The 12,465-nt window shown below is 40.6% G+C and overlaps 1 protein-coding gene across 2 annotated transcripts in view; it reads left to right on the top strand.

The window, feature by feature from the left end:
• Kdm5b (lysine demethylase 5B) overlaps positions 1-12,465 on the top strand; it is a 70,414-nt gene that overhangs the window by 48,062 nt on the left and 9,887 nt on the right. For both annotated transcript variants that reach the window (XM_057769451.1, XM_057769452.1), the window contains exons 15-23: positions 1,563-1,744; positions 2,505-2,629; positions 3,099-3,249; positions 3,410-3,524; positions 4,067-4,422; positions 5,530-5,668; positions 6,971-7,150; positions 8,802-8,960; positions 11,931-12,416. In XM_057769451.1, coding sequence (XP_057625434.1) covers positions 1,563-1,744; positions 2,505-2,629; positions 3,099-3,249; positions 3,410-3,524; positions 4,067-4,422; positions 5,530-5,668; positions 6,971-7,150; positions 8,802-8,960; positions 11,931-12,416 — 1,893 coding nt within the window. The remainder of the gene's footprint in view (positions 1-1,562; positions 1,745-2,504; positions 2,630-3,098; positions 3,250-3,409; positions 3,525-4,066; positions 4,423-5,529; positions 5,669-6,970; positions 7,151-8,801; positions 8,961-11,930; positions 12,417-12,465) is intronic.

Raw genomic sequence — 12,465 nt, 5'->3', positions numbered from 1 at the left:
TAACATGGGTACTGGGCCCTTTTTAAGGTTCGTACAGTTAACATTGAGCTGTCTTTCTAGCCCTCTAATTTTCTAAAACCTTTGAAAAAAGTAATAACTGGTGTGAGTTTTCCAAGACAAGGTCACATAGAGCCCAGTCTGGCCTTAACTCTCTATGTAGTCAAGAATGACTTTGAATTTCTTTCTGATTATCCTGACTCTACTTCCCCAGTATTGGAGTTATAGTAATATGGTACCATACTCAGCTTTATTCAATGCTGAAATTATCCTCAGGGCTTAGAGTATATAAGGCAAGCACTCTACCAAGTGAGCTACAATCCTTACCTCTTTGTTCATTTGCATTTTTCTGTTACAGTTTTGATTTAATAGATTTAAAAAATGGATTCTTTTGAATCAACCACATACACAATCATTTTATATGCCACCGTGGTTAGAATACTGAAATGTTCTCTTTTGGGAGCCCATTATGTCTCCTGATAATTTGTAGTTGGAGAAAGAATGCCTAATGGATTACCGAGGTCTACATCAGTAATGGTAGCTAGTGATTACCTGCAGAAGGACTGGCTAAGACCCAAATTCCAGCCTGATGTGGAATAGGAACCACCTCAAGCTAAAGAGCTGATAACTGTTGATAGCTACTTGGGGAGGCAGAGTGATTTTAGGCGATGTACCTGTGGGAGGTTGTCAATTCTCCAGTGAATGACCCCACGCTCATGTACCTATGGGCAACACTTAATTGGACTTACTGAGTTACTAAACACAAACAAACAAAAAAATGGAGATAAAACTGGGAAAAAGGCCTTCTAGAAGTCAGATGGGATGCACTATAGTTGAAATGTTTTCTTTGGGACTTTAAAATGTTTTCTCAATGGGACTCTATCTCCTGAATTACACATTTTCTAACTTACTAAATGATATGTTCAGGTAGCTTTCTGTCTATTCCTACTACAGCCATCTTGGTTTGTAGTATTAGTTTTTTTTTAAACCTTTTTTTAGTTTTAAAGTGTGTGGTGGGGTCAGAAGAGGGCATCAGACCTCCTGCAGAGCCAGAGCTGCAGGCCTTGTGAGCCAGGAACTCGGTCCTCTGCAGGAGCCATGTGTGTCATCTCTTCAGCTTCTTTGTTGAGGAAGATGCTAGGGATCAAATCCAGGGCTTTGTGCACTGTAGGCAAGTGCTCTATGAGTTGCATTGCCATCACCAGCGGCTTTTTATATTTTCTGTGTTAGAAAGCCTATGTCTTTCTTTTGTTCTTCTCTATGTTCAAACTTCAGTAAAGTAAGTTTAGAATAAGATAGGCTGCTAACCTCAACAGTATTAATTCAGCATTGCTTTTGTTTATGCTTAGATCAAAATGGTTAGACATGGGGCCTTACCTTACCCAAGGAGGGATTTCCGCTGGACAAGTGGATTAACATGCTAGGCTATTGTTATTTTGTAATCCATTTAGTTTTAAATCGTGCTTATGGATTTTACTAAGGCTTTAAAAAATTCTGTTCATGCTTGTTTTGGTCTTTTAGATTGTATTATTCTTTCAAAGCCTCTAATATAGATTTAATTTTAGGGAGTAATTGACTCAGAAAGAATGGATTTTGAACTGTTGCCAGATGATGAGCGTCAGTGTTTACAATGCAAGACAACATGCTTCATGTCTGCCATCTCCTGCTCTTGTAAACCTGGCCTGCTTGTTTGCTTACATCATGTGAAACAATTATGTTCCTGCCCCCCTTATAAGTATAACCTGCGGTAAGTAGGAAGGATAAGTTTTTGTTTTTGTTTTTTTCCTTTGGGAAAGCATGGAATTGTTTTATTTCTCTTTGTGTGTACATGTGCATATGTGTATATTGGTTCATGTGTGTGTGAAAGAGATCATGTGTGCTTGCAGAGTCAGAGAACATCTTCAGGTGTTGTCTTTGGCCTTCCACCTTGTTTAAGTTTTTCCGGTTCTTGGCTATATGCCAATCTGGTTGACCCATTTGCTTCCAGAGATTCTCCTGTCTGTATCTGTGTCATGTTACTGTATCAGCACTGCTTTTACATGGCACCTTAGTCTGTGAAGTGACCATGGCCATGGCAACTCTTTAGTCCATTATCCTCATAGCAGGAAACGTGGTGGCCCTAGGCAGACATGGTAATTTAGAATTCTACATCTGAATCCAGAGGTAGCAGGAAGAGAGAGTACTGGGCCTGGCCTGAACATTTGAAACCCCAAACCCCAGTCCTAGTGACACACTTCTTCCAACTCCTAATACCTATCAAATATTGCCACTCCTTAATGATCAAGCATCAAATATATGGGCTTATGTGGGGTGAATTCCTAGTCAAACCCCCACACATGGGTTTTGGGTATTGCTTTCATGGAAAGTACTTTATCCATTGAGCCATCTTCCCAGCCTGCGCCTAGTCTTTACTCAATGGCCTCTCTAATTTAGATCTTTGAATGTTGAGGATAAAACACCTTTCTCCACAGTCACCTGTGTCAAAGATGTTTGTGCTCTGTGTCCAGGTATAGATACACTCTGGATGACCTCTATCCCATGATGAATGCATTGAAGCTTCGAGCAGAGTCTTACAATGAATGGTCCTTAAATGTGAATGAAGCTTTGGAAGCAAAGATCAACAAGAAGAAAAGTATGTCATGCTTTTATTTAAATGTGATTGTTACCAGCAAAGCGGACTTGGATTTTGTTGTGCCAGCTTTCAGTTATCGACAAAACAGATGACTGAAAAGAGCCTAATTCATCCGTAGCTCTGATGCCTGAACAGGGTTCCAGATCTTTGGCAGAGGTTTTTGACTTTTTGAGACACGGTTTATCTAATTCTAGCTGTCCTGGAACTCACTCTGTAGACCAGGCTGTCCTCAAACTCAAGGAAATCCGACTGCCTCTTCCAGGTGCTGGGATTAAAGGCATGTGGCACCACCACCTGACCTTGGCAAAGATTTTAAATGAAGAGTGGACAAAGCAGTTTGCCTCATGAGATAAATGTTGTCTAAAATATAATTATGATGTTACGTTTATGGACGGACCTTCTCCACTCTTGTTTTGTAATTAATTATAAACCTGATGATCAAAGAAAGATGACGTGTTCTTTATTTTAGGTCTGGTCAACTTCAAAGCTTTAATTGAAGAATCAGAAATGAAGAAGTTCCCAGACAACGATCTTCTGCGTCACCTGCGCTTAGTCACACAGGATGCAGAAAAGTGTGCCTCTGTTGCCCAGCAGTTGCTTAATGGCAAAAGACAGACAAGGTATATACTTTTGATTATTTGAGATGTTAATCTATGGCATCTGAACCTAGAAACCTATTACAATTTTTCCATTCCATTGTAGATTCTGTGCTATTGGGACCTATGAGTAATGAACATAAGTGTTCTCATAGCTTCCTCGGGCCCTTGTCTTGCCGTACAGGTACCGATCTGGTGGAGGAAAGTCTCAGAATCAATTGACAGTGAATGAGCTCCGACAATTTGTGACTCAGTTGTATGCTCTTCCCTGTGTCCTTAGTCAAACACCATTGCTAAAGGTAACGCTGTAAAGATGTGTGTGAGGAATTGGGGGTAAATACCATATTGTGTATACTCTATTGGCATTATTAAGTTGCCTTCTTCGTTGTTTAATTTGCATATAGAATGATAACCCACACTTCTAATCCCAGCACTTAGATCCTGAGGCAGGAGAGCTGCCATCAGCATGAAGCCAGCCTGGGCTCCATAATAAGTCCAAGGGGGCTGAAGAGATGATGGTTCAGTGGTTTTGAGCTCTTGCTGTACAACTATGCGAACCAGAGGTTGGATTCAAGCCTCCATGTAACAAATTAGGCATCCTACACATGCCTCTAACCCCAGTTCCAAGAGAGCCCCGAAACAGGATTATTGCCAAGACTGACTGACGTGTGTTGCCTCATTCACTCAAATTATTACTGACTTAGTGTGGCTTGGTGAAGAGGCTTGCACTGGTTGTGAACTTCAGGTTTGAAGTTTGAAAAAAGTACTGAAGTCCGATTTTGATGGGATGCCTTGTACTAACTATTTGGCTTTGCTTGCTTGCTTGCTTGCTTACTTTTAGGATCTCTTGAATCGGGTAGAAGATTTCCAACAACATAGCCAAAAACTACTGTCTGAGGAAATGCCTAGTGCTGCTGAGCTACAGGACTTACTGGATGTCAGCTTTGAATTCGATGTTGAACTTCCACAACTCGCTGAGATTCGTATTCGCTTAGAGCAGGCTCGTTGGCTAGAAGAGGTGCAGCAGGCTTGCCTAGACTCCAGTTCACTTTCTTTGGATGATATGAGACGTCTCATAGACTTAGGGGTGGGGCTGGCTCCATATGCAGCAGTGGAGAAAGCTATGGCCCACCTGCAAGAACTGCTTACAGTTTCAGAGCACTGGGACGACAAAGCTAAAAGTCTTCTTAGAGCAAGGTAAAACAAAACACATTTTAATCTCTCTCTTGGGAAGTTTGGATGACAGGTAACTTTACAACATAGAGCACAGAAGCCAGCATACTGTCCAACATAGCTGTCCTTGTAATACTTGGGCCTGCTTTGAAATATGGGTAAAGAAAATTAGCCAGGGTTAGTGATGCACACCTTTAATCCTAGCACTCAGGAGGCAGAGACAGGAGGGTCTCTGAACTCAAGGCCAGCCTGGTACGCAGATTTACTATATATTCTCCAATAATACTGCCTTTGGGAAAAGAAAAACTTTATAAATATAGAACTGTTCAAACTTACAGTTAATAAATAAAATCCAGAGTCATGAAGGACAAATGTCTGAGTTTTATTCTGTGCAGTGATAATGCAGAGTATTTTCAGTAGAAATAACTTTATTTTTGCGCTTGCTGGGTAAGTCAGGATTTTTAATCTGTATAGTTTTTAGGTTGAGGTGTGTTAGCTAGAGGTGAAAATGAAGTTATTCCTTAGTCTTGTTTTCTATATAGCAAGCAAGTCTTTATTGTTTAGTGGGCAGCATAAGCATTAAAACATCTAGGTTACATACAGATGATGCATTCTTAAAATAGTGATCATTGAACAAAGGGTATAAATTTTTTTGTATTGTGCTTTGTGTTAATGATTTAGAGATTTTCTTAGTTCGTCTGATTCTTGACATCTAGCATAACACAGAATAAATTTCTAATTGTGTATTACTTTGCAGTAGAACTTTGTTATCATAAAATCAGGAATAGGTAGAAATAAAATGGTTTTGGAATCTGGGACTGGGGAGATGGTTCAGCTGTTAAAAATGCCTTCTGCTTTGTCATCTCACACAAGCTTCATCTGCCTGACACTCCAGCTCTGCAGGCACGCTTTCATGCACACACTTAGACACACACATAAAATAAAATGATGACAATCTTACTTGGTCTTCAATCTTAATCATTTCAAATGAGTTTACTTGCTATGTAGTGGTCAGTACCCTTAATAAAGATTTTTTTAAACCACGATGAATTTGTTTAGAAATTATTTTCCTAGTCTTTTGGAAACTCTAAGAAAAATGCAGTTCTGATTCTTTGTGTTTTGCTTTTATAGACCACGGCATTCTTTGAGTAGCCTTGCTACAGCAGTAAAGGAGATTGAGGAGATCCCTGCCTATCTGCCCAATGGTGCAGTCTTAAAAGATTCAGTGCAGAGAGCCAGAGACTGGCTTCAAGATGTAGATGCATTGCAGGTTGGTTAAAAATAAGAAGAAAAATGTCCTCAATATAAGTACAATTAGCTGCGGGTTTTTTCCCCTACCTGGACAGAAGTAGGAAAGAAGCTTTTCAAGTAGTGGTTTTCAGCAGCCCTTGTTTCCTTCAGTGTTTGACAGCAGAGGGGATAAGCAGGTGGATGTGGAGGAGGTTACAGCCCTCTCGTAACTGAACTGTTAGCTTACAAGTGTTAAATCTCTCAGCCTGGCTCTGAGACCCTTGACCCCGAAAATATGACAGCTCTCAAGCATATGACGATGCGTACAGGGTTTTTTTTTTTTAGATTTTTCATATATATGATTGTTTTGCCTGTATGTATATCTCTGTACCATATATATGCCTGAGGAGTTCAGAAGAAGGTATTGAATTCCCTGGAACTTCACTGTGGGTGATGAGAATCAAATCTGGGTCCTCACGAAGAACAGCCGGTGCTGTTGACCTCTTTGCAGCCCAGTCCTATAAACCATCTTTTATTCCTTGACAGTTTCCCTAATTTCCTTCTCCTGCTCCTTGGATAGTCTCCAGTGGGTCCCTCTCCCCTTTTCATGGGCTCCCTTTTTTTAGCCCATGGACCTATCCTTGACATAGGAGTCAGAATCTCTGGGATAGGGACCAGGAAACTGTGTATAAATAAATTTCCCAGATGATTTCTTGTTTTGCACTTGAAGACAGGGATTCTCTGTAATAGCTTTGACTATCCTAGAACTCGCTTTGTAGACCAGGTTGACCTTGAACTCAGAGAACCTCCAGCCTCTGCCTCCTGAGTGCTTGGATTAAAGGCGTGTGCTACCACCACAATGATTCTTTTATGTGCTAAAGTTTTAAGAAGCATTGAACTTTCCAACTTTCTAATTGTTTTCTGAATAATTTATACTGAATTATTTTAGTAATTCAGTACTGACCAAGTGAATTGGAGTAATGCTGTTGTTTATCTTTCTTAAAATGCAAGTCAAAAGTCTTAAGTTTGTTCAAATTTATTTCTGTTGAAGTAAATTTCTTTGTTCCTGTTCATAAGGACCAGTGTCGTACATGAATTTATCAATGGGTGTAAATAGAAATTTATATGTGGGTAAGAATAACCAGGCAAAAGGAATAATTATCTCACATTAATTTTTTTATCCATTGGAGCCTAGTATTAACTAAATTTGTGGGCTGTTTGTTAAATGAAAAGCAAATGTTGCTCTCCCCCCCCTTGGTGAATTTAATATGTTGAAATCATGAGTCATTGTTCTTGTTTTTTTCCTATTTTGCATAGAAATATTCCTTTCTTAATTTATTAGGCAGGAGGACGTGTGCCAGTGTTAGAAACACTCATCGAACTTGTTGCAAGAGGCCGATCTATCCCAGTACATCTGAATTCTTTACCAAGATTGGAGTTACTAGTAGCCGAGGTTCAGGCTTGGAAAGAATGTGCTTCTAAAACATTCTTGACTGAGAATTCTCCATATTCTTTGTTAGAGGTAAGTTTGCAACCATCTCTAATTTTTTTTTTTTTTTTTTTTTGAGTTTTTCGAGACAGGGTTTCTCTGTGGTTTTGGAGCCTGTCCTGGAACTAGCTCTTGTAGACCAGGCTGGTCTTGAACTCACAGAGATCCGCCTGCCTCTGCCTCCCAAGTGCTGGGATTAAAGGCGTGCGCCACCACCGCCCAGCCCATCTCTAATTTTTAATACTGTCTATAGCATGCAAAAAGCAAGCTCATTGGTAGGTGGAATTTTATGTCCTACCCGGCCCCGCAGCCATTCAGTACCAAATAAATACACATAGGCTTATATTAAACACAAACTGTTTGGCCTCTTAACTCAGACATATTATTAACTAGTTCTTACTACTTAAATTAACCCGTAATTCTTGTCTATGTTTAACCACGTGTCTTGGTACCTTTTCTCAATGAGGCATTTCATCTGTGGCTTCCTCTGTGACTGACTGGTGACTACAGACTGAGTCCCTCTTCCCGGTATTCTCCTAGTCTGGTCACCCCACCTATACTTCCTGTGTGGCTAATGGCCAATCAGTGTTTCATTAAACCAATATGAGTGACATCTTTACAGTTTACAAGAGCATTCTCCCACAGCACTCATGGGTGGCTCTATCTACTGTGGCTTGTTCTTAGCAACCTTAAATATTTCTGGCTACATGTAGGATACACAGTCCCTTGATGTTTAGAGAAGAACATGTTTCCATTAGGTTTTGTTTCGCGTACAATGGAGTCTTACTCTGGCACCAGGTGGTCTTGGAATTGTGGCAGCCTTCTGCTTTTTCTCTCCAGTTTAGGGACTACAGATGTGTACATCATACCTGGCTGAGTAAAGGTTTCTATTTATGGTCAAATTAGACTCTACATCTGACTAATTTATTACCTTCATTTTTATCTATTTTTATTTTATGTGTATGGATATTTCCCTACATGTGTATCTGTGCACCATGTGTGTACAGTGCATATGGAAGGCAGAAGATGAAGTCTGTTTCCATGCAACTGCTATGAATTGGGTGGGTACTGGGAATTGGATCCCAGTCCTCTTCAAGAGCAGCCAGTGTTCTTAATCACTGAGCCGTCTGCATTTTAGTAAACCCGACAAATGACCTTATTGGTGAAGTAGTGCTGCACACCTTTGATCCCAGCACTCAGGAGGCAGAAGCAGGCTGATCTCTTGAGTTCGAGGCGGCCAGCCTGATCTTCAGAGCAAGTTCCAGGACAGGCTCCAAAGCTACAGAGAAACCCTGTCTTGAAAAACAAACAAACAAAAATGACCTCACCAGCTTTTCATAAAAAGTGGTTAAGCTGTATTTTTTTATATTTCTTGTAAGCTGATTTTTATGCTTTATCATTGTAATCTGTTAGCACATATCACTTTTACTTAATTAAGTCTGTAACAAAGTTCTGGTTTTTTTTTCAGGCATGCTTCTTCCACCTTTTTTTCTTTAATCATTTCTTTGTGTGTGTACACACATGCACATATGTGCCACATGAGTAGAGTTTTCAGACTTAGGCAGCACGTTTCAAAGAAAATGATAGATAATAAAAAATGTTCATATAGCCTACTGTTTAAAGTCTGTTAACTTACCTAATCTGAAATTTGTTTGAACAATGGTTGTGTTTTCTCTCACATTAGGTGCTTTGTCCTCGTTGTGATATTGGCCTTTTGGGGTTGAAAAGGAAACAGAGAAAATTGAAGGAGCCTTTACCAACTGGGAAGAAGAAAAGCACCAAATTAGAGAGTCTGAGTGACCTGGAGAGGGCCTTAACTGAAAGCAAAGAGACTGCTTCAGCTGTACGTAGTAGAATGTCTTTTTCTGGTTTGTTTTTAGGGAGGATCACTTATTAACCTTTCAGGTACTATGTGGAATATTAGCACGTTTAGTGGGATAACTTGAAAAGTGCTTGACTTTGCCAAAACCTCTTTTAAAATTATCAAGTTTAAAGATAGCTGTTATGGCCAGGCTGTGGTGGCATATACCTTTAATCTCAGCCTCTACAGAGTGAGTTACAGGACAGCCAGGGCTACACAGAGAAACCCTGTCTTGGAAAACAAAAACACTGTTTCAGTGGTAAAATGCTTGCCTGGCATTAATGGGTTCCTGAATTCTGTAAAATAATAAAATATTAAACATCCCCAGAGGTGCATAAAATTTGGAGTAGGCCACCCAATCTGAGTCTTTGTTTGAGATGGGTTCTCCCTGGTTGCCTTGAAATTCAGTATATATACCAGGCTGACCTCACATTTAAAGAGTTCTTCCTGCCTCTGCCTCATGAGTACTGGGATTAAAGGAATGTGTCACCAAGCCTCTTTTAGTCTGAGTCTTGACCTTGAGAGCTTGTTTGGAGGTTCTAATGGGGAGTGCAGCTACTTGTCTACCCTTGTCTATCCTCTATTGGGGAAGGTCATCCTCATCTACCAAGCGCACAGCTTTGGGAGGGATGCACATAGAATGGTGAGGGAAGAAGGGGACACCTGCCTAGCCAACCAGATCAGCAGAATCAACCCTGACGATCAATGGGGTGACAGATGTCTCAGCCAGATCGCCCTCACTTCCTCAATCTGAGTCTTAAATATTGAGCACACATATGGGTATTATCTAGAAATAGTAGTTAGGAGATCAAGGCTGCCAGAAAGGTGAAACAAGTTAACTTGTTATAGGAAGCACTTTAAAAGTATACCAGTCCTTGGTGGGGTGGGACTCAGGAGTCAGGGGCAGGTGGATCTGAGTTTCAGGCCAGTTAGTTATATAGTGAGACCCTATCTCAAACGTGAATATATATACTGGATAATTGAGTCTTACTCATACTTTGTAAGCATTGTTGATTCAGGATAGCACCAATAAAGTGAGATTGTGTCTAGGTAATGCTTAGTGAGCATGATGTCATGATGAAAAGGGGTATAGCTGTGAGAGTTGGATGCTCTAACGACACAGAGCATTGCTTGACTGGTGAGATTGCTCAGTGGGTCAAGGTCCTTGCCAAACTTAGATTCATTAAGAATACCCTCATTGTGTCACTTAACAATGAGATTAATTCTGGGGGATGCATTGTTGGTCAGTTTAGTCATTGTGCATCATACCAACTGATACCAACTAATGTGACTGCAGTGGCAGTAGACTGTACAGTCTTACCAGGATCACTGTATATGCTGACCATGCTGAGCAAAGCATTGCTACACAGTGTGTGACTGTGGAACTTGACTCATCCTTGGGCCACAGCACCTTTTCTGTTGTAGCTATCTGACCTCTTGGGATTGACACATAAATTGACAAAATCTGTGAATTTTGACACCTGGAGTCTTTTCTTAAAGATAGTCAAGTCTTAGGAAAGTTTTGTTTTTCCCATTCTGATGTTTTCAAGGTAGCTACTTTATCTATGGTTCATTTTATGAAGACTTCATTGAAAATGATAGTTTTTTCCTTGAAATACACAAATGCCTATTTCAACTTCTCATGGCAATAAATCTCATAGATTCTAATAGACCTATCTAATTCATGAGCTCCTTGTTTAAGAATTCCTTTGTGTGCATAGTGTATGGCTATGGTAAGGTTCTGAAAAATTTGTTTACCATTGCTATGCTGTAGGAGGGAACGTTTTTACCCCATACCATACATATACACATATCTATTTATATGAACGTACATTCCACAAAAATATATATTATATATATAATACATATTATTTATTTATTTTATTTTGTTTTCGAGACAGAGTTTCTCTGTGGCTTTAAAGCCTGTCCTGGAACTAGCTCTTCTAGAGCAGGCTGGCTTTGAACTCACAGAGATCCACTTGCCTCTGCCTCCCAGATGCTGGGATTAAAGGTGTGCACCACTACCTGGCTATGTTATCTTAATATACCAAACCTTTGTTATTTGACTTACTTCTATATCCATCCCCACCATTAAAAAAATATTCTTCATTCATTTATCCACTTCCCCAATCTGAAAAGAAGTAATGGGGAATTTGTTCTGTCCTTATGACTCAGGCGTCTCTTCTGATGAGTCAAGATTGATCTGACTTCTCTGATTTCTCCATGTAAAAGCTCTGGCTGTCCTACTTTGTAGACCAGTGTGGTCTCTAACTCACAGAGATCTGCCTGTCTCTGCCTCCCCAGAGGCAGATCACAGGCATGTGCCACTCAATGGTTTTCTATTTAAGGTTTTTGTTAGGGCCTAATTTCATATCCTATTTTAATGTGCTCATTACATGTAAATAACTTAGTGAACAAAACTAGACATAGACTGTGTGGTGATTGCTTGAGCACCCCCACATACGCACGCACACACGTGCCTAGCCCCATTGTAGTTCAGGCTGAATTGAAGCTCATGCTAGACTCAAACTCAAGTCTCCCGAGTGCCATGCTTTCATTCTTGAGCTACCACACCTGGCTGTAGACTTTTCAGTCATGTACCTTCCTAGAAGGCCACCCAATCTAAGGGAATGAAACCTAGTAGAGAAGGTCAGAAATGGGCATTCAGAAAATATCAGCACCAGTCTTTTCATAGAAGTAAATATTCAGGCCATAAATATACGAGTCAGACTTGTAAGATGTGATATAGGTTAGGTGATTGTTGATACTGTGTGCAAGGCGCCTCTCATTTGTAGTGTTTGCAGATGTTGGCAGTGGAATGTGGCTTAGCTTGAGACAGAGCTTGTTCTGGATTTGAGTACAGATAATCTACTTTGGAGTGCATCTAATGAACTTAGAGTTGTAGAAGATAGTTCTCTGTGACCATATCCTTGATGGCTAACTCCTTTTCAGATGGCAACTCTTGGGGAAGCTCGCCTAAGAGAGATGGAAGCTTTGCAGTCTCTCAGATTTGCCAATGAAGGGAAATTGCTGTCACCTGTCCAAGATGTAGAGATGAAAGTCTGCCTGTGTCAGAAGACTCCAGCTATTCCCATGATCCAGTGTGAACTCTGCCGGGATGCTTTCCACACTAGTTGTGTGGCAGTACCTAGTATTTCACAAAGCCCCCGAATCTGGCTTTGTCCTCATTGTCGGAGGTCAGAGAAGCCTCCATTAGAGAAAATTCTGCCCCTGCTGGCCTCCCTGCAGCGTATTCGAGTTCGTCTTCCTGAGGGGGATGCACTTCGCTACATGATTGAAAGAACCGTGAACTGGCAGCATAGAGCCCAGCAACTGCTTTCTTCAGGGAATCTAAAACTTGTGCAAGACCAAGTGGGCTCTGGACTGTTGTTTAGCAGATGGCAGGCCTCAGCAGGACAGGCACCAGAGACAAACAAGGTGAGCATGGGTTTTGTGGGGTGTTGACATCTGAGACCATCCCTCTTCC

This window comes from Chionomys nivalis, chromosome 5 (genome assembly GCF_950005125.1).
Source record: "Chionomys nivalis chromosome 5, mChiNiv1.1, whole genome shotgun sequence".
Classification (NCBI taxonomy): Eukaryota; Metazoa; Chordata; class Mammalia; order Rodentia; family Cricetidae; genus Chionomys; species Chionomys nivalis.
The sequence above is the reverse complement of the archived record's forward strand: the minus strand, read 5'-3'. Positions and strand labels throughout refer to the sequence as shown.